The sequence below is a fragment of the Typopeltis vanoorti genome, chromosome 16 (genome assembly GCF_054136105.1).
Source record: "Typopeltis vanoorti isolate ZY-2024b chromosome 16, IOZ_Tvanoo_1.0, whole genome shotgun sequence".
NCBI lineage: Eukaryota > Metazoa > Arthropoda > Arachnida > Uropygi > Thelyphonidae > Typopeltis > Typopeltis vanoorti.
The window spans coordinates 27928373-27955794 of record NC_143564.1 but is presented as its reverse complement, the minus strand read 5'-3'; the positions used below and the strand labels follow the sequence as shown (position 1 = coordinate 27955794).

General features: G+C 35.7%; 2 protein-coding genes across 6 annotated transcripts in view; one reads left to right on the top strand and one right to left on the bottom strand.

Moving 5' to 3' along the window:
• Positions 1 to 8053, bottom strand: part of LOC150097907 (DNA repair protein RAD51 homolog 3-like) — a 168257-nt gene extending 160204 nt beyond the window's left edge. For 2 of the 3 annotated variants that reach the window (XM_090406540.1, XM_090406538.1), the window contains exon 1: positions 7794 to 8053. In XM_090406540.1, coding sequence (XP_090262666.1) covers positions 7794 to 7913 — 120 coding nt within the window. In that variant the 5' untranslated portion in view covers positions 7914 to 8053. The remainder of the gene's footprint in view (positions 1 to 7793) is intronic. The other variant, XM_090406539.1, reaches the window with a different exon arrangement.
• A 235-nt stretch (positions 8054 to 8288) lies between these two features.
• Positions 8289 to 27422, top strand: part of LOC150097906 (dynein regulatory complex subunit 10-like) — a 179495-nt gene continuing 160361 nt past the window's right edge. For 2 of the 3 annotated variants that reach the window (XM_090406507.1, XM_090406505.1), the window contains exon 1: positions 8289 to 8384. The gene's annotated coding sequence lies outside the window, so the exon portion shown is untranslated. Of the gene's footprint in view, positions 8385 to 8548; positions 8582 to 27422 lie in introns of those variants that run through there. The other variant, XM_090406506.1, reaches the window with a different exon arrangement.

Sequence of the window (27422 nt, the reverse complement as noted above, 5' to 3'; positions counted from 1 at the left end):
AAAGCAAAGAGCTGACATTAACATCTCCAATTTTGATATCAGGTTTAACACCACATTCCTTCATAATGTGATCCATATAGATAATGAATAACAGAGGGGATAATGTACATCCTTGTCTCACACCATATTTAACATTAAACCATCTTCCTGTACTTCCTTCAATTCTAACTGCTGACTCACAACTCAAATAAAGACTAAGTATTGCTTGATATAATGCCCCATTGACACCATATAACTGCAGCGTATTGAATAGCTTCTCTCTTGGCACCTTGTCATATGCCTTTTACAAATCGACAAAGCTTAAATACAGATCTTTGTTATATTCCCATGCTTTCTCGACTATTTGTCGTAAAGTGAAGATCTGATCCTGACAGCCTCTATTTGGCCTGAATCCAGCTTGTTCTTCACCAAGCTTTTCTTCCACAATTCTTCTCAACTGTTTCTCAAGTATACTTGCATAGATCTTGCCAGGAACACTCAGTAGGGAAATACCTTTGTAATTCTCACATTCAGTTTTATTTCCCTTTTTATATATGGGTATGAGAGTTCTATGAGAGCTCTACTATGAGAGCTCTACTCCAATCATCGGGAATTCGTCCCTCTGCCCAGGCTTTCTGAACTATGCAGTGCAGCCACTGTAAGACTCTTATACCACCATACTTCAGCATTTCTGGTCGAATATCATCTACTCCTGTTGCCTTTCCACATTTCAAGCCTTTGATGGCTTTTTCTACTTCAAGTATGGATATGTATTCCTGCCTGCATGCCTGGTCAGTGTTTTTTAATCACTGTGCTGTCATCACTGCTTGTTTCATTTAGCAGTTTTTCAAAGTAATTACTCCATACTTCAAGGATATCTTTTTCTCCTGTTTTCATTTCACCTTTATCATCTCTAATTCCTTTTACAGCACTCTTTCCTCCATTCCTAAGCTTCTTCAACAACCTCCAGAATATTTTGCCACCTTCTTGATATTTATTTTCTATATTCTTGCCATAGTCCTCCCATGACTTTTGTTTAGCTAGTTTTACACACTGTTTAGCTTTCTTACATTTGTCTCTGTATTCTGTAAGAGTAAAAGCTGACTTATTTGCCAGGAACTTTTGATATGCTTTCTTCTTTTCCTTCACTGCCTCTTTAACTTCCTGTGTCCACCAGGGAGTTCTGATTTTTTTATCCTTGCACACAACCTCACCACATGCCTTTCTGGCAGAATCAACCAATGTTTCCTTCAGAGTTTGCCACTGAATCTCCAAGGTTTGATTCCTGTTCTCAAACTCTTTCATTTTCTTTTCAATAATCTTTCTGTATTTTAGTCTACAGTTCACATCTGAGAGCTGCTCAACTTTTATTCGCTTTAAAACTTTCTTACATGTTATTCTTTTCAATATGAAATTCAATTTTATCCTGCTCAAGACTAAATAGTGATCACTTCCAATTTCAAATCCTCTGTACACTCTGGTGTCCTGCACCAGGGAGAAAACATCACTATCAACAATAACATAGTCAATGAGACTTTTCTTATTCCTAGCCTCTTCTCTCCATGTGAATTTGTGCACATTTTTATGTTGGAACATGGTGTTAGTAATAACCAGTCCATGTCCTGAGCAGAAATCCAACAGATATTTGCCATTATTATTAGCTTTGCTCTTTTCTCCAAATTTTCCCAAAATATTTTTGTATGTCTCACAATCATTTCCTACTCTACTATTTAGATCCCCAACAAGGACCAACTTTTCCTTTTTCATTGTGTCAGTTGCTTTTTCTAAAGCCTCAAAAAATTCCTCCACTTCTACCTTAGTAGAACCTTCTGTGGGACCATAGGCACAAATAAGTCTCATTGTCCAGTTCCCCATTCTCATATTTGCCCACATTACTCTACTTGAGACTGACTGCCATTCAAGAAGATTAGCCTCGTATTTTGTGTTGAATACTATGGCTACTCCTTCTTTTCCTTGATTGTCATTGCCTGAATATAACATTTTGTATTTATTGCTCAGAAAGATCTCACCAGTTTTGGTCTTTTTTGTTTCAGTCACCCCTATTATGTCGATCTGGTACTTAACTAATTCCTCAGCTAGCTCCATTTCTTTGCCATTCAGGCTTCTTACGTTGATAGTACCGATCTTTAACTCTGGTGATGTTGAGTTTGGGTTTGTTTTCAGATTTGTTCCAGTAGCTGACTTTTCGCTGTTCGCCCTGGTTCCCTGGCGAAAACAACGGGGGCCTTGTTTAACCGGGCGACGCCCCAGCCGGCATGAAATTTTGTCATGTTGTACCATCATTTTTTATTTTGGTTTAACCAATAAGAATACAATTTGGTCGGCTAAATCCCAAATTGCCAGCCCATCCTCGTTCGTTCAGTATCAAAGTAGATACCCAACAGGGTGCACCACGAGAAGGTGAGGATTGGACATTAGGTCAGAAGCCATGGTTGGTTCTCCGCATTTCTTTAAAGGCTATGTGGAGGTATCCTCTCAGTTATACAGCTTTGACCCTTACGCACCCCTTAAATATAATTAAATGAAAGTTAACATTTAGGATGAATGAGGGTGGTTCCATAAGTTTCTGGACTGACAAACTTTTAGAGGTGATAGAAAGAAAACCGTGTCACTTTTCAACATAATCTCCCTTTAGTTCAACACACTTTTCACGTCAATGAATTAACATTTCTATGCCCTTCAAAAAATAGTCTGCACTTTTGTACAGATTTTTAGTGTCTGTACTTTTAGGAAAATGGCCTAAAACAGCATCTTTCATCTCAGTGTTATTTGCAAATTTTCTTCCTCAAAAGTCTTTCTTCAGTTTCAAGAAGAGGAAGTAGTCGCTGAGTGCTAGATCTGGATTGCAGTTCTGGAAGCCACAGTCCTTCATTGTAGCCTTCACAACAATAGCCACGTGGACTGGAGCATTGTCGAAGTAGACAAACACTATGACTCAGCATTCCTCGTCTCTTCTCCTTTAACGGAGTTGCACAATTTGTGCAGGAGTGAAGCATAATATTCTGTATTAACGGTGGTATTCCTTTCCTTAAAGTCAATCAAGAGAATTAATTCAGCAATCCCAAAACATCATTGCCATGATCTTCTTGGTGGGCTGAATGAGCTTGGCTTTTCTCGGCAGTACTTCACCTGGTTAGCATCACTCCATGGATTCCCTTTTGGAAAGAGCATCATAAAGGATCATGGTTTCATCCCCGGTGACAATGGATTCCAGCACTTCTCTCTGATTCCCTTGGCAAAGCTCTAAAAACTTGTGGGAACAGATCACACAATGCTCCTGAATTGAAGAGAGAAGTCGGCACACCCACCTTGCATTGACCTTCATCATGTGAAGCTTCTTGGGAATGATACGAAAGATGGTTGTTACAGAAAGCCCCAATCTGAGATTTCTTTGAGCTTCAGCCATCTCTCATTGAATTTCCTCTGTTATCACTTTCCAGGCCAACCATCACAAGGATCATCTTTGATGCTCTCTTTCTCTTCCTAGGCGAAACTGTTTAGCCCATTCCTTCAAGGTGGAATATAAGGAAAAGCTTCCCCAAAAACACTATCTAATCATTGTTTATAGCACTTCTTTGGTGAAAAACTTTATCACAGTTTACAGTGCAGTACTCAATTATTAACATTACAGTCACTTAGCATACCACATGTTAGTCAAATAAGTGCCTCCAAATGAATGATGCAGGTAGGAGAGAGTTGAAACTGGTACACTAACCTCCCCATAGATAGTGCTATCCGTTATTCTTAAATTTTTGGAAGCTACCTCATATACTAGAATCTGTCTACTCCACTGAATTTTGATTATAATCAGACTATTTGTAATGAAAGAGTAATTGGATGAATGGAATTTAATCAAATTTGGTATTAAGAATCTCAATTAAAATTCATCAAGTGATCTCATTTTTGGTTTCAGTTATATTCTTACCCAGAAATAAGCCTCCACAGCACAATTATGCACAAGTAGTAATTCTACTACTAATAACACACAAGTTGGATTGAATTAAATCAAATCCTCAGTCCATTCCAAGTACTAAGATATCCTATAGGCATCCAGACTTTTTGTGGATTAGATTGACATAAAAAGTATCCACAGTGCATAGACCAAAAATCTCTACATTGAGGCACTGGAATAATGAACGTTATTATGCAAGAATGCTATTGAAAAACACCTTTTATGATTGTTATGGATAATTTGCATACCTGTTTTCCTAAGAAAGGTCTATACCTTTCTCAGAAAAACAGGAATGCAAATTATAAAAGATATGGCAGACGTATGGCACTTTGATACTGTTCTGGCTTAAAACTGAAACAATGTTTTTTTGTTTTTAATATGTAAGCAGGTTTACCACTGTTTATACTATTTACAACTTTTCATGGGCAAGAGTCAAAAAAAAAAGTTGTTTCCATTATGATTATGTTTCTCACATAGCATTTTAAAAGACAATGTCGCACAGCTATTCTATGATAATTATCAGTGAACTTCTTTTCCTTTTGATTCATAGATTGGTCACTGACAACGTCATACAACCTATTTTTCAGAGAAATAATTGCTTTTTTTTTTTGTGATGAATGATGGGAAGTATACGGTATCTGACTTATCAGACACGTCATTTGATTTATCTAGAATATCTGATGATGTCCTTTCCTTTCAGTTCTAGCAAAAAATTGTATTCTAGGATAGATAATGAAAATTAAGAAAGTTGTTCTGACTAACACAGAGCATAAGTCTTACTAGCTATGTTATTGTTGATATCACTATCTTCATATTCAGCATATCAGAATACACAGGGGATTTGAAATAGGAAGTGTTCATTAGTATTGTGCAGGATAAAACTGAATATCATAATGAAATGAAAATTGTAAAAAAGTTTTAAAAATTATCAAAGTTCAGCAGTTTTTAGAAGTTAACTGTAGGCTCAAATATACAAAGATTACTGTTGGGTCCACCAGTCTCATTTTGGCCATAACAGCTAATGTATTGTGCTCATGTATTGAGCACAATACACTGGCTTTGAGAGCAAAGTTAAATGTAGCGGGGTTCATACAGAAGATATTCCAAGCTTTGTTTTGAAACTTTTTTTTTTTTTACTGCTGTATATTCTGAATTCCATCATAGTTTGGAGAAGGCAGAAACTAACTTGATGTTTTGGGTAGTGCAGTTGTTGTGGCTTGTATTATACATTCTATAATATGATTCAGTGCTTTGTTAATAGGTGCTGATTGTCATAGAATCAAATTCTGCTAGTAATAAGAAGATATTCTAATCAGCTTTGTCTACTTATCATGATATTGTAATGGAAGACATGGTTGCTAATGCAAGCATGGATATCACAGGGAGAAGGATCGCTCCCAATTTAAAAGTATGATGGTAAACAAATTGTTAGGTTGATAGCAATAAATGTACAGATAGGAATGTGGAAGATGGTGTTACTTCCAGGTTTTAGGAAGAAAGGTGACTTGCATCAGAGGGAAGAGTACAAACTAGCATCAGAGGGAAGAGTGGTAAAGTGCATACTTGAAAACTATACCTAACAGAGTATTATAGCCATTTAAATCTCTCATTAAGAGTATAAAGGTGGCAAATGCATCATGAAGGTCATTCTGAGAAATATTTATTACTATTTTTATTATCCAAGACTCCATGGAGTCAAAGACTGATCTAGGGGGTCCTTTTATCATACATATGGCTCATTATACCATGCTTTAAACAAACTCAAATTCTCTGCAGACACCACTCTCTCAGGCAAGGCATTCCAATCATTTACAACTCTGCATGAATAAAACACTCCCCTACTCACACCCTCTTTATAGTTTCCAGGGATGACCTCTGGTACTCCCCTGATCTCTCCCTATTTTCTGTAGACCCTCTCCAGCATTGATCATATAACAACCTCTTAATAACTTGGTCTCTTATCATATCCCCCCCCCCCACTTCCTCCTGTCCACCAGACTCTACAAGTTGTATCTTCTCAATCTTTCCTCATATTCGACATTCCAGAGATCAGAAACTACCTTAGTCAGTCACCTCTTGACCCTTTTCAACATCTCTTTGTCCTCCTGAAAACCAGGTGACCAAATATGGGCATGATAGTCCATGTGTGGCCAAATCAAAGCCTTATACAATGGAACAAGAATCTCCCTACTTCTACAAGTCAGTGTCCTCCGCATCGTTCCCAGAAGCCTTTGTGTTGCCTTCCCAATTTTGGCTACGTGTCCCCTAAATTTCAGATCCTTATCCACTATCACCCCCAGATCTCTTATTTCTTCCACCACTGACAATATATCCTCACCAAGCATAAATTCTGCATCCTATTTTTGTTTTCCAAATTTAAAACCTTGCACTTTGCAACATTGAATTCACATCCCCAATCACTCAATTTATTCAAGTCTTCTTGTAAGGCTACATCTTCTCTACTCTTCGTGGTTCGTCCCAACTTTGCATCATCTGCAAACAACTGAATATCTCCATCCAAATCTTCACATCTGAATGTGAAGGCACAGGAATGTGAAGCACAGGACTCTGTGCTTAGTAAAGAAAGCATGGTTGGCCAAACCAGACTGCTCAGGTAAATGGCACCGGATATAAGATTCATGTTCTTGAAGAATGGCTGACCAAAATATAAAAAACTATATGCACAAGGAATCTAGTAGACAAATGTAATGCTTAATGGAGAAAGCTTTTATTTAAGTGAAGAAAGGAGATCTAACATTTTCCTTAAGATAATGATGCCGAGAGGCCTCAGAACTATTGCAAACAATATCTGCACCATGAAAAAAAAAAAAATAGTCACAGCACTGTAATAAGGGATCCTACTCAGAAGTGAACAACTGGCTCTGTATTAGTATTAAGTACTCTTGTTAAAGGGGGAGAGGCATAGATAAAAATGATAACTCCTTCATGGATGGATCAATCTGCAATCCTGTCCTTGTGGATGATAAAATGCAAAATCTTCTCACCTTGTTTTAATACATCTCTAGCAAACAGAAGCAGCATCATGGTTATGTTTCTGCAAGAGGCCCTTAATATCATCCATGCTTTGGCTAAATCTGCAACAATTCCATTATGGGAAGTTATTAGTTTGCATGCTTGTTGGCTTCATCTGGCTTTCAGTTTTGCTTTGGTTTTCTTCCACAGGACTCTCTGCTTAGTAAAGAAAGCATGGTTGGCCAAGCCTGACTACTCAGGTAAATGGTAATGGATATAAGATTCATGTTCTTGAAGAATGGCTGACCAAAATATAAAAAAACTACATGAGCAAGGAATCTAGTAGACAAATGTAATGCTTAATGGAGAAAGCTTTTATTTAGGTGAGGAAAGGAAATCAACATTTTCCTTACGATAACGATGGCGAGGGGCCTCAGAACTTTTGCAAAATGTTCGATGAAGTTTCAAGAATATTGAGACCTAAACACACTTCATGTGATTAGTTTATTGAATTCATGTTAGTTATGCAAAGTAATACTTGTAATAATATTACTTATTAGCGTACAATAGCAATATCTGGATCGATATTGCTTATTTTGCGATATCGATTATTTTTCGTCTTTTCAATATTAAATATTTTTTCATGCTGGATTTACTAACTGCATATTACTATTACAGGATAACGACATAGCCCTACAAACTCACTGCAGTTGGCCATTCTACCGACATGCGATCCGCCGGTGTTATTAGTTATTTACTCTCTGCAAGCCAGTGGCAAAGCGAATGTATCTATTCTGCACAAATACCGAGATCTAAATTACATCACGCTAAATACAGAAAACAGAAACCCTCCAGTTGTAAACCTTACCTTGTTTAAGTTCCAAAGGTGTAACGTTACGAAGATCACCAACTGACGAAAATCCAACTCTGTGCAACTTGAACCGTATATGAGTGGAGATTCTAAATGTAGTAAGACTGCGGTGTTCATCCATTTCTACTTTCTCAATCAAAAGCTCTGAGACTAAAGAAAATGATTTTGAGCCATACCTTGCACCACAATTAATAAGTGTATTCACCGTAAAACATATACACACAAAACGTCCTAGTATCATTCATTCAAATTTGTTATTCCCGCAATTTAACGCGTTTAAACAGTCCTGTCACCTGCCGGGAAGAATATGCTATTTAAATATTATTATTACCTTGTTTAAATTCCAAAGAAGTAACGTTATGACAAACAAAGATAAATTAAATGTTTAGAATTAATATTATTTATTTTATAAATAACATTTAAAATTTATTTTATAAATAACATTTATTGTACAAACATTTATTTCGTTTGAAGGTAAATGTTACTATGGTAACCACTGGCAAATTGTATTTAGCGTTTAAGAAAGTAGAATACTCGTTCCACTTAGTTTTTTATAGAACTTTTCAAGGCATTACAGGTTTCAAATTGGTAATTGAACGAGTGTTGTTTTATTTGTATAGTTTTTTATAGAACTATTATATTATTATAATTACGGATATTTTGCCCGCTTCACTTAATAAACTATTATAGTTTATTAAGAGGAGTAACATGGGAGTTTTCCCAGAAATAATATACATAATATACATTTTTATAGAACTTTTCAAGGCATTACAGGTTTCAAATTGGTAATTGAACGAGTGTTGTTTTATTTGTATATTAATCCTGCACACGAAGTTGCAGAATCTGCAGCATATTACTGCTCTGAATAGGCAGATTTGGATACATGTGATCAGTGGCGCACTTAGGACTTAATCTTGCGGGGGGGGGGGGGTTGAGTAGACGATTTGAGAATACACACTACGCATTGCATATGAGCTATGACTGAGCATCTGCAGTGATCGCCAATACATGATACTCGTGATCTCCTCTGGCCCAGCTCGGGCAAACGAAGTAGCGCCTGAGCACTACTGTGAACGCCTTGCGTTCACAGCGGCCAGGATTCCCGAGTGCTATAGGGTATTCCCACCTTATGTGATCGCTAATTCATAAGTAGCATAGAAATAGAAGACACACAACATACATTTTAAAAAATAATAATAATTTTAATTAGGAAAATATTTTTGGAAATTTTTCTAGTGTTTTTTTCTTTTTTGGGGGGGGGGGAGGGCAGGGCCCCATGGCCCCCCTCCCTGGGTACGCCAATGCATATGATATATCCCAATTGTGAAAAGAGAGAGAGGAGATGCGTTTATGAATTTATCACCTTCATAATCATATTAAATGAAATTCGTTTTTATTTTCCTTTTTTTTTTTGGTGTTGTAAAAAAGTGATAATCTATTATTTTCGCTAGAACTGAGTATTCATTATTCGGCTAAGGTAGCATAGCCAGTGGCTGATTCCAAGGGGGGGGTTAGCTCATGTGTCTCAAGGAATATACCTTATATACTGTTGGATGGTAATTCAAATATTGTAATATTTCACGATATTATGTGCTTTAAATTATAATAAGTAAAAATCTGAAATAAGTTATTTAAAAAAAAAATTAAATTAAACATAAAATGTTATAAAGGAAACGAATTAACTTTACAACTGTCCTTTTTTTCTTAAGAAATACCATCCTTTTTTATGAAAACTAGTTTGGATTTACCACTGCTCCTTCCTCTAGAAAATATTATTCAGTAAAGCTTTAGTAACTTTCAGCACTACTGTCTATCCCACGAACAATTGAAAATGAATACACTAAAACTGTACTGAAGTACATTAAACTGTGCCTGGCTGTTTAACAAAAATTTGCAGAATGAAAAAAGCTTTATGCAGAATAAAAAAAACTACATCCAGGAATGCGTTAGCAGAGCTAATCTCAGGTGGTATGGTCACTTAAACAGAATGGGCGAGGAAAGATTAGCAAAACAAGTGTTCTCTGCCAGGTTGGCAGGAAAACGACCCAGAGGAAGACCAAGATATAGGTGGATTGATACGGTACAAAGTGCCTTAGACGATAGAAATATAAGATCTGATAATGTTGGAGTGATGACAAGTAACAGGCTGATTTGGAGGAAAATTGTAGATAGGAAATTAATAATGATGTAATTTTTTTTTTTCATGTAGTACTATCATATCCTGTACACCCCTTGAGGGTACATGGCAGGAATTTGATGATGATGATGATGATGATGAAAAAGCTTTAAGGAGTGGAAGGAGGGTAAGATAGCCATTGCATAAGCGTGGTAATAGAATTGAGGCATTTCTTCTGTTGACAATTTTGAGAAAGCAGTAAGAGATCATAATTGAGATGTGAGGATAATATCATCCATGAGTATCAGCACTGATTTGGTATGGGGTGCTCTTCTTTATGATAAACTGTGAAAGCAGCTTGTGACAGTGTCATGGTATGAGAAACTACATGGTAGATGAATTAGTAGTGCATGAGAAGTGGTCAAGAGGTGTTTGAAGGAAGCAACAACTGACTGCATTTCCACAGTAATGACAATTAATTGCTTTAGTGTAAAGTGGATGAAAAAAGCTTTAAAACATTAGCTAGATAAAAAGAATATATTATGGAACCTTTATTGTGTGAAATGTGATAAGCAGTCATATGAGCAGTATGAAGAACAGGCAAGGGCAGTGATAATCACAGTAAGGCAAGTGAAATCAGAATATTATTATTATTATGTGACACCTCCAGGGAGTCCAAAGACTCATCGAGGGAGAGTGTGCCAACAGCATAGAATATGAGAAGTTCACTGAACAGGTTAAAGGAAATCTGAGAGAATTCTTTTGCTATGTGGTGAGTGAAAGTAGAATTATGTTGGTAGAATAACAGATGGCAAAAAGTGGTGAATGCACTAGAAATAGCTGAGCTATTAATAATCATTTTGGTAAGATATACAATCTAGACAGACCCATTAATTCTCTAGAAGCCGAGATAGATATGATGAAAGGATAGATATGGAAGACATAGAGGTGTCGAATATATTACAAGAGCTTGATGCTAACACAGCAGGGAGTTTGCATGAGATATCATCATGCATGCTAAAGAAGTATGTTAGAGAATTAGCTGCTCTTAACATAGTTTAACTTGAATGTCAACACAAACCTGATTCCTAATGAGTGTAAGGATCGCATGATAATTCTATTATATAAGGGCCAAGTTGGAACTGATGCTGCCTATTATAATTGGCAGCATCAGTTCCAGAGATACATATAGGTCTATAATTACTCCAGAGATATCGATGGTTCTATACACCCATCTATCTCTAGAGTACATAGTATAGAAACTGTTGAGAAATTTCATCCAAAGATGAGTGGATGAGATGCTGATCTTTTCAAGAGGATAGCAAGGCATTGTTAAAGTTAGGTCTTGTTTTACCAATCCGTCATGTTTTACAGAGTGATAGTGGAGTTGAATACAGAATGGATACACAGAATGATCTGAATATTATGCTATTATGCATCAAGAACATTAATTTATTATCTTTCTCAACTTTTCTTCATGAGCAAACAGTTGGACATTATTCACTACAGACATTCTGCACTGTCATTAATATACATATTGAACAGTGGTTCAAGGACAAAAGCATGTACAACTTCTCCATATATTACTTCTCCTAATAGAAATGGAAGGATACAGTATTTTTCGTGAAGATAGAAAGGGCAGGAAGGGAGGAGGTGTGTTGCTGATGATGGCAGAGGAATTAAGTCCACATAAGGTAGATATGAAAGGGGAAATAGTGGCAATGGTTTTGAGGCAGTGTGGTGTAATGTGGAGGTTGAGAGGAAGACATATTTAGTTGGATGTTGCTATAGGACTTCCACATTCCCAGGTTTATACGTTTTTGAAGAAATGTATAAACAACTTGGATTAATGAACAAAGGAAGGGTAATTATTATGGGTGATTTTAATTATGGTGGTATAGATTGGAATGAAGAGATAGCATTTGGGAATAAGGAAAGTGAATTTCTTGAGTTCTTGAGAGAAAACTATCTCAGGCAGCACGTAAAGGAAGGCATGCGAGAATCAAGAGTTCTAAATCTGATCATTTCATCAGAGGATGTAATTGTTAGAGGTGTTTCACATTTTCCTCCAGTTGGTGAAAGTGATCATGAAGTAATCACCTGTGTTGTGGCTAGTCATATGCAGGCTTTTGTGAGGAAAGGATATATGTGGAATTATGAGGCTGGTGATTATGACAAGCTTAGGAGACAACTTCGAGCTATAACTTTGAACGACTAGTTCAGCGGTAGTGAAATAAATGCTGCATGGGAACTTATAAAGAAATACATAACAGCATCAATGTATGAATGTATCCCAAAGGCTGAATAAGGTAAGTGTAAAATGGATGAATGTGGAGCTTAATCATGAAATCTGGAAAAAGAAAGTACTTTTGAGGAGGTTCAAGATGAATAATGGTAATCAGTCACATGAAGAATGTAAAGAACAAGCCAGGAGAGTGACTAAGTTAGTAAGGAAAACAAAAGTAGACTAATAGCAGATGGCAAATCAGGCTAAGAAAAACCCTAGAGAGTTTTTTAGATATGTGGCAAGTAGAAGGAAGAATGATCATGGAAAGATGAAATTAAGGGATGAAAGTGATAGAATGGTAACTGCTGCAGAAGACATTGTTGAGGTATTCAGTGATCAATTTATAAGTGTGTTTCATCCTGATCAGTGTGGATTCATGAGGAACTTAAATGTAGAGGACATAGGAGAGGATAGCTTAATTGTGAGCAAGCATGGAGGTATTTGAGGAAATAAATAACCTTGATGTTAATAAGGCGATAGGATTTGATGACATATTATCATGCATCTTAAGGGAATGTTTCAGGGAAATGGCAGTAGCATTTGCATGCCTGTTTAATAAGAGTTTTGCAACAGCACAGATTTCAAGGGAGTGGAAGGAGGGTAAAATTGTCCCACTGCATGAGGCTGTAGCTTCAAATTATAGACCGGTCTGTATATCTGGAGTTGTGATGCAGGTCCTGGAGAGATTGGTGAGAAGTAGGATACAGAAATGGGTTGATAACAGCAGTACTCTCTGCGGTTATCAGCATGGGTTTGTTAAGGGGAGATCATGTTTCACTAACTTACTTATGTATTATAACAAGGTGACAAATACCTTGGACTGAGGAGATGCATATACAGTGGTATACTTGGATTTTGCAAAGGCTTTTGATAGACTGCCTCATGACAAGCTCTTAAATAAATTGAAACAGATGGGATTGGATAACAGACTTCTGTGTTGGATCAGTGACTGGCTGACAGATAGGTATCAGAAAGTTGTATATGCGGGTGCAGTATCTCGAAAGAGAAAGGTCATTAGCTGTGTGCCGCATGGATTAGTTTTGGGGCCACTGTTGTTCAATTTGTATGTTAATGATATTGGGTCGGGTTTAACTAGTGATATCCAGCTGTTTGCAGATGATGCAAAACTGGGGAGAGCAAAGCACAGTCAGGCTGATGTTAATGCCCTACAAGAGGACTTGAATAGATTGCATGAATGGGCAGGTAAGTGGAACTGTCAGTTCAATGTTGCCAAATGTAAGGTTTGAGATTTCGTAAGCAACGATGGGATGCAAAGTATACACTTGGTGGGGAAACTTTATGAGAATTAGAGGAGATGAGAGATCTAGGAGTGATGTGGACAAGGACCTGAAATTCAGGGGCCACATTGCACAAGTTGTAACGACATCGCATTGAATAATGCAATGATCCGGAGAAACCTGACATGCAGAAATAGGTTATGATTCCATTGTATAAGGCCTTGATCAGGCCTCATATGGATTATGGTGCACAGATTTGGTTGCCAGGTTTTCATGGTGACGAGGATATATTGGAAAGGGTACAGAGAAGATTCACAAAGGTAGTCAGTGGTCTTTGGAATGTGGAGTACGAGGACAGATTGAGAGAATGCAAGTTGCAGAGCCTCGTGAATAGGAGGAAGAGGAGGGGGATATGATTGAGACATATAAGCTAGTCAGGGGTTGTTATCAGGTAGACATGGAAGAGATTTTTCACAGAATGGGAGATGGGAGTAGAACAAGAGACCATTGCTGGAAACTGATAAATAGGGTGTAATCAAAGGAGTGAGAAGCAGGTTCTTTGCATGGAGGGTGGTTGGTGAGTGCAATGCATTGCCTGAGGGTTTTGTGGATGTGGACACATCGAATCAGTTTATTCAATGTGTCCACGCATTGATTAAACTGATTCAATCAATTGATTAAATTGATTGAATCAGTTTAATCAATTCTGATTTAACTGATCAGAATTGATCAATCAGTTTAATCAGAAACTGATCAGAATCGATTGGATGAGCATTGTATGCAATAGTGAGTACCTCCCACGATGAGTCTCTGACTCCATGGAGGTCAAATGTTAATAATAATAATAATAATTACTTTCTAATACTTTTGTCATTTGGCCACTCTCCTATCTGTATCATAAGCTTATTTTACATTTCAGTTTTATTTGAATTTGGGCTGCTGGCCAGAGATTTTGTCTGTTGGCCATGATTGTGTGTGTGTGAATGTCAATTGAAAGCAGGATGCATGGAGAGAGAAATAGAACTGCTGAGAAAAGAGATGGAAGGAATGAAGACTGAGTTGAGAACAGTAAATTATTATCATAATTATTTATATGTATACTCCATGAAGTCAAAAGACTCATCATGGGAGACTCGCACTATCCATTAACACAATACCTAACATATATCTCCTTAAACTTATTCACTGTTGGGGCACTAACAACCACTTCTGGCATTTCCTTCCATTCATTCACCACTCTCCAAGTAAAGAATCTATTCTCCACACCCTTACTAACTACACTCTTGGACAACTTCTAAGTGTAATCCCTTATTTCTCTCCTACTCTCCATGTGGGAAAAATTTCTTTTCTGTCAATCTTATAGAATCCCTTTAGTAACTAAGTTTCTATCATATCCTTCCCTCCCCCTATGCCTGTCAGCTAAACTTTGCAACCCACACACCTTCAATCTATCCTCATAGAGAAGATTCCATAGACTTGTCACCAGTTTGGTTACTCATCTCTGGATCGATCCTCTTTGCCACCTCCTAATCCCCAAGAAATGCATGTGATCAAATCTGTGCACAGTGGTCAACATGTGGCTGAATCATAGTTTTATAAACAGGGATAATAACCTCCCTGTTTTTACTTGTCATTGTGCTCTTCAACATTCAAATAATCAATAATCCTCTGAGCTATTTTGCCAACTCTTGCAATATGTCCACAGAATTTCAAATCTCTCTCACCCCCAGATCCCTAGTCTCATTAATTTCCTGTAAACTAGTACCATCAATATGTTCTGAAGCATGTAATCTTTTCATCCCGAAGTGCATTAACTTACATTTTACAATATTGAATTGATAACCATTGTCCCTTACTCGCACTGCCAACTTATTTAAATCATCGTGTAAGATATATACATCACCTTTATCAACTATTGTCCTCCCCAGTTTTGCATCATCATCAGCGAATAACTGAATATCCCCCCCCCCAGTTCTTCTGGTATATCATTAATGTACAAATTAAAGAGCAGTGGCCATAGCACAGAGCCCTTGGGCACACCAATAGTCACATTTTCCACTCCACCATACACCACTCTCTGATATCTGTCTGTCAGCCACCAAACTCATATCCATTCTCATTTGCTCCAAATTATGTAATAATTTTCCATGCAGTATTCTGTCAGATGGCTTTGCAAAGTCCAGTGGTATCATAGTGTACCCTTGGGCTAGAGAGTGATGGTTTTTCTGATGGCCATGATGGGCAAGATGTGTGGAGAAAGAAATAGAACTGCTGAGAAAGAAGATGAAAGAATGAAGACTGAGTTGAGGAGGATAAATTACTATTATTATTATTCTTTATATGAGGCGTATGAGAGGCTGGAGAGCAGGTGTGTGAAAAAGAAGAGAGGAAGGTGAAAGAATGGAAAAGACAAGGAAAGAGAGGAAGCTGGAGAAAGTTAAAAGAGTATAGAAGCAAGGGGCAAAGAGATGAGAGGAAGGAGGCAAAGTGGGAGAAAAAAATGAAAATAGAGAGAGAGAGAGAGATTGGAACAAAGTCAGGGATGCTGATGAGGGAAGAATGAATAAATCTGTATGGAGTATCATGATTGGAGATGAATGACCTGAGGGGAAGCATGAATTGTGTAGCACAAGATATGAGATTGATGTTGGGATAGCACATCAGAAATGTGTCATAGGAAAAACAGTGAGTATGTTACTCCATTATGATTATGCAGAATGGAGGAGAAGAGCAGTGATAACAAATAAGATAGTGAGAATATTTAGGAAAAGAGGTCTGTATTGGAAATGTGTTGAGTACATTCTGTGTGGACACGGATTACATTTGAATGCAGAATACCCAGCCATTTAGAGAAACTGTTGTTTTCTGTTGCATCAGGGTAGGGAAACTAGAATTCCAGGGATGAAACATAGCATGGATGGCCTTATATGGATATAGTGGCTTGAGAAATGAGAGGGTGTACATTAAATGACATTGCAGAGCAAATTGGAGTATGAGGGGAGTAATAATGACAATAAGATTACTGACAATGCACTAGTTTTTTCTGTATATAAATCGTAGGGGTGTTAGGAATAAATGGAATGAGTTTGTAATAGTGATTGACTCGGTCACTCCAAAGATTGTTGGTATGAGTGAAACTTATTGAGAGTTTATTTTTTACTTGATTAGACTATAATAAGTTTATTTTAATCCTTTATTCAAGTGAGCAAACAATTGCGCCTGAAAGTATCTTCAGGACTGAGCTAAGGTGGTGCAACACCAAGGCAACTCATGGCAAAGGTGGAGAAAGCTATCATCACTCCTATCTCAGTATCTCCCATAATGCAAAGCACACCTCCTTTAATAATAAGGTTGTACACCTTTTAGCAACTCCTATAGATGGGAATGTCCTCTCATTGCTTCTGCCTTGGTGTCTCCACTACTGGGCCTAGCTTCCACTGATGAGACCTTAATAGAGGTCGAAACCGATATGGGTAGTGGCCCTTGCCTTAATGCATAGCATTACACATATCCACAAGGAGATGTGCTTTGCATTATGGGAGATACTGAGATAGGAGTGATGATAGCTTTCTCCACCTTTGCCATGAGTTGCCTTGGTGTTGCACCACCTTAGCTCAGTCCTGAAGATACTTTCAGGCCAAACTTTGTTTGCTCACACTTGGATAAAGGATTAAACTAAACTTATTATAGTCTAGCCAAGTGAAAAATAAACTCTCAACATCTTTCTCTGAATCTGGAGTAATTTAATAATAAGGTTGTACACCTTTTGGCAACTCCTATAGGTGGGGATGACCTCTCATTGCTTCTGCCTTGGCGTCTCCACTACTGGGCCTGGCTCCCACTGATAAGACCTCAATAGAGGTCGAAACTGGTATGAGTAGGTGGCCCTTGCCTTAATGCATGGTATTACACATATCCACAAGGAGATGTGCTTTGCATTATGGAAAATACTAGATAGGAGTGATGATAGCTTTCTTCACCTTTGCCACGAGTTGCCTTGGTGTTGCACTACCTTAGCTTAGTCCTGAAGATACTTTCAGGCGCAAACTTTGTTTGCTCACACTTGGATAAAGGATTAAACTAAACTTATTAGAGTAAAACTTAATTAACTGAGGACATTCTTCTAACAGTAACAGAAATCAAAGGAGCATATTTCAGCAGGATAGGAAATATAAACATGATGGTGGAGTGTTAATCATGATAAGAGATGAATTGTGACCTCTCAGGGTGGAGAATCACAATGCAAATAATGGCTTTGAGAGTAATATGGTGTTAGATAGATGTTTATAAGACAGTATATTTAGTGGATGTTGCATTTCCAGGGAATATAGATGGTGATGAGCTGGAATTAGACAAATTAGTTTGGCAAGTGCAAAGTGAGTGATCATTATGAAGGTCTTTAATTGTAGTAGTATAACTGCTATAGTTAAGGGGGTAGCAGAGGGGAGTAATAGGTAGTATGCAGTGTTAAGGGAACTGAATTTTTGGATTTCTTTAGAGAGTAACTGCATTAGGCAGCATGGTGGATGTAGCATGAGGATAATAGAGTTTTGGATTTGTTAATAGCATCATAGGAACTGATTGTGACTGAGAGGTCATGCTTGCTCCCGTTTAGAGAGAGAGACCATGTAGTTCTGACTTGGAGGATGAATAACCATGTATAAGTATCAAGCAGATGACATTTATGTGGAATTATGAGGCAGACAACCATCAGACTAAAAAAAACCAGTTTGCATTAATACAATGGATGAAAGAATTTGAAGGAAGAAAAGTGAGTATTGCATGGGAGATACTTAAGAAAAAATTGTTGATAGCAATGGCATATTATATACCTCAAGTGAAGAATATAAAGCAATTCAGTCAGATGGATGATAACATAAATTAAAGAGGAATTGCAGATGAAAAAGAGATTATGGAAGACATTATAAAGAGAGTGGAGTACAGTTGCATGAGGAATATAAGGCTCAGGCGAAAAGTGACTAGAATAGTAAGGAGAGAAAAATTAGAATATGAAAGGAGAATAATGCTGCAAATACCAAGGAGTTTTTTGCTATGTATCAAGTGGAAGGAGGAAAAATGATTGTGGGCAGATTACTTTGCTTCATGAAGATGGGACTTGGTTGACCAATACAGATGACATAGTTGAACTATTTACCATGGATAAGAGGAACCCTACTTTTTCGAACCCAAAATTAAGAAATCAATATTTTAAACATAAAACAGAACAGATTTGATATTTTTTTAAATATTCATATTTAGTAATTAGGTATTATTTTTTTCCCTTTATTTCCATGTTCTTTTGCATAATTAATGACTTTTAAATTGATTTTGAAGAATATGATGATCGTTTTTTATTTTCAGGCATTTTTATGGGCTAGTGCTCAAAATATTGTAAATGCATTAACTTACCCTGCCAACGAGTTGGAGACGTGTGAATGCTTTCAGAGTTCTGATTGGTTTATTCAGAATTAGCTGTTAGTGATGTCAGTCAACAGAGTTAACAAAGGCTAGTGATTGGCAGAAGTCTGTTTGTGGAGACAAGGTACTGGCAGTTTCGCCACAGCAACCACGGGTCTCTCAACTGGTTACCCCCTGTGTATAATACGACCCCCAATTTTTGTTCTAAAAATTTTAGAAAAAAGTATCGTCTTATACACGGAAAAATAAAGTAAATTTTTTTCACATTTGATGTCCATAGATGCTGTATGGTCACTCCTGTACCTCACTGGGTTATTGGGAATGAAGTCATCTGCTAGAATAAGTGGTTGCAGATTCCCTTTCCACATAGAGTTAGTAGGACAATCACAAACAACCATGCCTATAGCTGGATTCGAACCCACAGCCTCTTGGCTGAAGAGCAGATCAGAGTTGTCTATTTGGAGAAAAAGACCATAGAAGGAAGTGGAGTTCCACAATGTGATCGTAATGGGATCGTTTTTTTTTTCAGTAATGGGATCGTTACTGTCAATTATTATGTCAATGATATTGTCACTGGAGTACTGAGAGATATTCAGTTGTTTGCAGATAATGTGAAACTTGCGAGAGTTATTAGTAATAGTGCTGATGTTTTGGCTCTTCAAGAAAATCTGAACAAGCTGGGATGGTGAGCAAATGAATGGGGATGTCATGTAACACAAAAAAACTTGAAAGAGTATCATGCATATAATCAGAAGCATATTTTATTCTGCTATTTGTATCAGATATTCTAGATTTGAACAAGATTAATGTAGAAGAGATTTTTTATACAGTGGAGAGAGTGAGAAGAAAACAAAAGGCCATCTATGGAATGTGTATAAGAAAGATGTGGATGAAGAAGTGAGAGTTGGCATTTTGCATTTGGCGTTTTGCATGGGGTTGGTGAGTGAATATATGGTTTGAGTTTGTGGCTAGTGCAGGAACAGTAGATGAGTTTAAGGTAGGATTTGATGAGCATTTATAGCTAGATAGTACTAATCTTTTACTGTATGTCTGACTTTTAAAGATATAAGTACACTCATACCTCGTTATACGGCCGAGATACGTTCGTGGAAAGTCGGCCGCAAAGCGAAATGCTGCATGAATCATTTATTTGGTAAGATCTGTTCCAATTTTATAAAAAATAGAAAATCATTGGGTTTCTGGTTGAAAATGCATTTTTTATTTCATTTAAAATATCGTTTACATTTGTTATTAATAAAAACAAAAATATAATTCTATAATACTAATAAAATAAAATGAAATAAAACACAAATAACAAATGAACGTTTTTTTTTTTTAATTTTCAAATTAGTCTGATGACGAATTGCACAATATCACTTCGTTAGTGGCACCATCTGTTGTCTGAGGACCCGGTTTAAAAAATTTGTCCGTTTGTTGTATTGAGTCCCTTTTCTTTTCTTTTTGCAATTCTTTGTAGCAGTTAATAACTGTGTTAATGTCATGAGAAACTTTGGTGAGTCGGTGAGTTCTTCATTAGGATCGTTTTGAAGTAGGATGTTTATTCCTTGTTCAAAATGAGTGAGCGCATTTGATAAATCCTTTGAGGTTAATTGTTGGCAAACAACTGGCTCTTGTTGTTTCTCATTAAATGTACAGTTTGTTTCTAACTGTATTAATTCTTCGTTAGAAAGTGGTTCTCTATCAGCATATAGCGAATCAATTACATCACGTTCTTCCACATCCTCAAAACTAACTTCATTTGCTAAGTTCAATATATTTTATCAGTAGTATGGGTGGCACTTCTTATAAGATCAAGATAAGATAAGGAATCCTGACGTGATTGGTTGTTCATATGATGATGTCATTGTGTGTGACATCATGAGTTTGGGATGTTTGGAATTTCCCTGGGGGCATATGTGTCTGTGACGTCAGTTTTTGTGTTTTGGTTCGTGTATGCCATTGTAGGTGATGGTTCGAGATAAGGATTCGTGTCGTGATTGGTGGGGAAATTTGAACAAGATCAAGATAACATAAGGAATTGTGTCGTGGATGTCTGTTGTTATCAGATGAAGATAAGTGACGTAATTTGCTAGTTGTAAATAAGTGACGTTATTGTTTTGAATGGAAAAGGAAGATATATTAGTGGGTAAGGATTTGTGGCATGATTGGTGGGACATTATGAACAAAATAGGGGTAGGGTGAATGGGTGAAGCGACTTCCATGTTGTGGATGTGTGTTATTGAGTTGTAGATAAGTAAATGGTATGCATATGGCATTATGGGTGATGGATAGTAATAAGATAGAGATTGGAATGTTGAGAATTTCACTGGGGTCCTCATCTGTCAGGGACATCACGTGGTATGTTTGGTTCGCATATAGCATTGTGGATGTTTTTTGATATAAGGAATTGTGACATTATGTGTTTGCAAAAAATCTGGGGAACATATGTCTCTGTGACATCACATGGTGTTTTGGTGTGCCTGTGGACTTGGATGATGTTTTGAGATATGATATCTTGGAATTTCCCAGGGTGACAAACATTCGTCATTGTCGTCAAGTTTTGTGTTTGGTTGTCTATAGATGGCAGTACTAATTTTCCAATACAGTTTGGGGTATTTCTTTCCTGTTAAAAGACTATGGGAATTCATAGAGTAGAGTAGAGTCTAGATGGCAGCAGGTTTAGGCTTTTCTGAATAATTTAATTATATGCTGGTGTCCCTCAACCACAATTTTTTTTTTCTCATATACAAAACTCTTCCAAATATTTTGATTTGTCTACATTAAGATCTTAAACTTCATTGCTTTTGCTAATTAAAGTTATCTTTTTTTACAAAATGTTTGACTTGGTATTTTTAGTTTACAGTCAAGAGAAAAACAAAATGGTATTTTAAAAAAATAAATTAAAATAAACAGAGACTTAAATGTATTTCTAGACTACATACAAATTTGTATGTAGTCTAGAAATTCTAATGATAATTTAAATTACTTACAGTCTTTCAGAATGCAAATGTTCCAAAAAAGATCTTCTAAATGCGAATATTCCAAAAAAGATATTCCAAAATAGTTGAATTTTATATCCACAGCACAACACATACTCACACATGATTTGAAAGAACAATATTTCTGTAAATAACCAGAAAATCTAGTTGACTACATCCTTTAGATTTCCTTCCCACAGTGCTCATGTTTTCCCAAGCTATCTGTCCCCAATGACATCATAGTATTGAGGCTACCTGTGACTTCCTGTTTTTGGAATTCTGGTAGATTTGTTATTAGGGACTCGTGTTTTTTTTTCTCTATTTTACTTTAAAAATCAGTTAACTACATTTTTCTAGCCAGAATAACTGAGCAATTAATAAATAAAAATAAATAACTGTGTGTGAATTCCCCCCCCCCCACACACACACTGCTTATATTTTCATTAGTCTTTCTTGAAGAATACTCATTAATTTTCGGTCTTAGTTTCGTTACTCTTTCAGTTTCCCACGGTGACTAAGTAGAGGCAACAATTTTCCATTAACTCAACATGTCTTTTCCTGACTAATATCCGCCAAAATTAGCTTCTCTAGAAGCCTAGAGATGCGATTTTTTTTTTTTACAATAATTAAACAGAATTGCATTAAGGTATAATGTTATGAATTTTATATATCAATTTGTAATCAGAATAACTGAGTAAAGTTTCACTGTGGAAAACAGAACAACAGCACACATTTTTTTTCATTAAGTTACTAATGCATATTTTATATTTTATATTGCTCACATATTAAATCACCAAATGCTAACAGTCACACTTTAATTCCCAAGCTCTGAACTAACTTACTTCTGTAACTGAAAGTTATTTTTCTTTCTTTGGTATTAGTGAGTTAAGTAACGAAAATGAGAAAAAGAAGATTTTTTCACATTCCTAACTAAACAAAAATTAAGACATTAAACTTAACACGTGTCTGAAAGCAGGGTTACCATATTTCTTGAAAACAATATGCAACAAAAAAAAAAAAAAAAGAAAGAAAGAAAAATTGTAAAGAAAAATAAAATGTTTACCTTCAAATAAATATTATCACAGCAAGCAAGAAATTCATCAGCTTTTCAAAGTTTTCAAATACATACCCATATTGTTTTCATCGTTTGGTATCATTTAATTGAAGAACATATTTGACTATTGAGTTCGGTTAATGTTTTTTGATTTTTCTCTTCCAATGATGAGTCTTATTTGATATATACATGTTGATATACTTGTTCCCTGCATGCTATGATCCCATTTTACAAACTTTTTAAGAGTTTAGTAACTTGATGGGTTAAAATATTTAATGTCCCTGTCTGTAAACAACCAAATTAGAATAGTCGTATAGTCAGAATTTGGTATAACTGCTTTTTTTTCCAGTCTGGTGAAGATATCTACAGATGTAGTATCAAAATTGTTACCTTTTAGTTCATTTGTACTTTATTCACAAAACTACAATTCCGTTATTTGCTTTGGTCTCTGTTTTTAATTCCCTCAACACTAGAATGTATGGGTGGTAATGTTGTGAAATAAGTTTCAATTCGCACTCAAGTCACTTGATTTTATCTGCACACTATGATACCTTTTATCTACAGCAATCTTTTTAAGAGTTTTAGTAATGTATTGGGTTAAAATATCTACGCTCTGTAAAATAACGAAATTCAAACAGTAGTACTTAAAGTACGACTGTTTTTTGTGGTCTGTTTGAGGTATCTACAGATATAATAACAAAATTGTCACTTTTCAGGTGAAATATTCTCCACTAAAATTCTGGCGATTATTTTAATACCCGATTCCTTTTGCTTCCAAGCACTGACACAGTTTCTTGAAATATCTGAGGAAATGTATGAACAAATAAGACTTTTAATTCACTGAGTGGATTTTCGAAAAAAAAAGTCTGGTTAGTTTGTTGCATGAAATTGCACAAGAAAAAAAAATGGTCTTACTTAAATTTGTATAACACATCAACGACACCCAATTTGTTCATTTAAATTTACACATTTTATTTGAGTGAAATATTATTTACAAATTGTATTTATGGAATCTAACATACAGAAAATAAATAAAGTGAAAAATACAATCTATTTTTTGTTCCTTAATCTTCTTATTGTTAAATTTCCGCTATTGCTCAATGGTTCTTCCATTGAGAAACAGCAGAAATTTCTCATTTCAAAACATGAGATGAGAGTCACATTATCAAAAACCACATGATGGCAATTCCATAAGTTAATTTTCATTTGGTGATCGTTGGGAATTTATTACTGTAGTAAAATTAAGGGGTGCATATTTATTTTTTTAAACCAATACATATATTTCTGAGCATTATTAAAAGCCCAGAATGTTTCTTTATGTTTCCAAAAGCATTTAAAAGTACACGTTATGTTTTCACGTTTTGGGCATCCAATTTCATTTAAATCAAGAACACGTCTTGCTATTAACCTCGTTAATGTTTTTGATTTTTCCCTTCCTTTGGCGAGCATTATTTGATATTTGTATGTGATTCTATCATCCAATTTCTTAGTTTGTCCAGAGATAGTGAACCAATTTCCCACTGCAGCTGATGGTTATATTTTATTAACCAAGAATTCTGTTTTTTAACTCTTTCAGGTAATTCATTCCAACTACAAGGTGATTTTGTCAATGCATATCTTAAAATAATTCTATCAGAAATACAAATTTCTTTAGGAAATAAATTTGAAGTCTTGTTCAAAAGAAATTGACAAATAATTATACCAATGATAACTGAAAATTCGTATTTTTCACCTGCTGTCGATTTTTCATATTTGTTTTCCTTCATTCTTCTTACATTACTTCATATGGCACCATAAATAAATATTTATTTATTATTATTATTATTTCACTGATTATTTGCTCTGATCTTATTAAATTTTCTTATTAACAATTAAAAATTTTCACAAAGAAACTTTCAAAGAATTTTGTGACTCACCCATTATTTTTACATTAACGGACACAAAACACCACAGCACGATACAGCAGCTGCAGTGGATGAACTGCAGCTGCTGTTAAGTCCAAAGTCACTCAACTTGATTGTTTTTCCTTTCAGTACTGTTTATCTTACCCAACCCTATCCTGACCATTCCTTCAAAAATGAACCTTTCGTGCAGATGACTCGACAACATGTTTTCGGATGCTTCTGGATATACTGTTGATGTGTTTTTATCTTACTTTGTGTGGGGTAAGGTAAAATTTCTATTTGTGTTATCTGGAGAGTACAAACCTTTTTTGTATACCAAACTCGAAGAGTTTAAGTCACGTTTTTAGGTTAAATTATCTGCTGTCTGTAAAACCACCAAATTTTAACAGTTCGGATTTTCAATTATGTGAACTAAATGTTTACAGATAACTCAAACAATGTCAATAGGTAGCATTAGACAATTTCTAAAATAATTAATTACATGGATATCAGTTTTCACCCCCACATTCTTGGCATTAATTTCACAGTAGTGATTATTTTTACAATAATTAAACAGAATTGCATTAAGGTATAAAGTTATGGATTTAACCACCTTACCGCCCATTATGGATCAAATACGCATCCTGATAACTTTCATATCCATCTATATTTCAATGTAATATCAGTGGTATTACAGTTTTAATATGCACTTCGCATCCATGGTAACTTGGACATATATAAATACGTCCTAGCCAGTAGCATGGTTAAATATCAAATTCTAATCAGGATAACTGAGTAAAAACTTCACTGACAACAAAAAGCACACATCGTTGTTCATTTAAGTTTACAAATGCATATTATATTTTGCTGAAATACTATTTACAAGTATATTCACAGAGAAAAATTCGAAGCATGTAATTACCTAAAAATAGTTCACAATATTTAGTTTACACTCTCAACATTTTCTAAAGAGTTCCATAAAGAAAATTTTCATTAATCACTGTTTCTTGGTTACATTAAATTAAAATAGCTGGTCACGCAAAAGAGTTTTTAGATAAGAAACCATGGTAAGCACATCTCTTGAGGGAATTAAAAACAGAGACCAAAGCAAATAACGGAATTGTAGTTTTTTGAATAAAGTACAAATGAACTAAAAAGTAACAATTTTGTTACTACATCTGTAGATATCTTCACCAGACTGGAAAAAAAAACAGTTGTACCAAATTCTGACTATACGACTATTCTAATTTGGTTATTTACAGACAGGGACATTAGATATTTTAACCCATCAATTTACTAAACTCTTAAAAAGTTTGTTGTAGAAAATAAAAAGGTATTGTAGCATGCAGAGAACAAGTATATCAACATGCATGTATCAAATAATACTCATCATTGGAAGAGAAAAATCAAAAAACATTAAACGAACTTAATAGCCAAACCATTTCTTCATTTAAATGATATTAAATGATGAAAACAATATTGGTAGGACTTTTAAAACTTTGAAAAGCTGATGAATTTCTTGCTTGCTGTGATCATAAATAGTTATTTGAAGGTAAACATTTTATTTTTCTTTACAGTTTTTCTTTCTTTCTTAATTTCTTTCTTTCTTTATTTTCATTTTGACATGGGTAGGAATTTCAAAACTTTGAAAAGCTGATGAATTTCTTGCTTGCTGAGATCATAAATATTTATTTGAAGTTAAATATTTTATTTTGTGTACAATTTTTCGTTCTTTCTAGCTTTCTTTCTTTCTTTCTTTCTTTTTTTTTTTTTTGATGGTTAACATTGCTGCATATTGTTTTCAAGAAATATGGTAACCCTGCTTTCAGACACGTGTTAAGTTTAATGTCTTAATTTTTGTTGAGTTAGGAATGCAAAAAAATCTTCTTTTTCTCATTTTCGTTACTTAACTTACTAATTATTATTATTATTATTATTATTATTATTATTCCTGATACCTCCAAGGAGTCCGAAGACTCATCGCGGGAGGACATCTTCAACTGTCTCTACACCTTACCTCTACTACGAATCAACGCCATCTGCTGCCCACCTCCAACACCACCACAACTGGTAATTTTTTTTGTCTGTAAATTGCGTGTGTTCTGAAGGGCCAATTTGTATGTATGCGGGATGAAAAACCCGAGTTTCCGGGAGAAAAAACCCTGCTACCTCCGTATGAGATCGGCTAACTCACCATCGATTGAAATCGACCAGATAAAGATTCCTCCCATCGTGACGAGAATCGAACTGCTAAAGAAAGAAAAATAAATAAAGTTCGGTTACATAAGTAAGTTCAGCGCTTTGGAGTTAAAGTGCGACTGTTAACATTTGGTGATTTAATATGTGAGCAATATAAAATATAAAATATGCATTTGTTATTATTATTATTACGGGTATCTCCATGGAGTCAGTAGACTCATCGCGGGAGACCCAAACTAGCAAAACAATATCTGTCATATCTCTTCTTGAATTCATTTACAGACGAAGAGCTCACAACTAAGTCAGGCAATGAATTCCACTCATTCACCACTCTCCAGGTAAAAAACCTTGTTCTGACACCTTTGTTAACCACACTCTTCTTTAATTTCCAGAGATGACCTCTTGTTCTTCCATCACTATCACACAGCTGAAACATTTCCCCTGCATCAATCC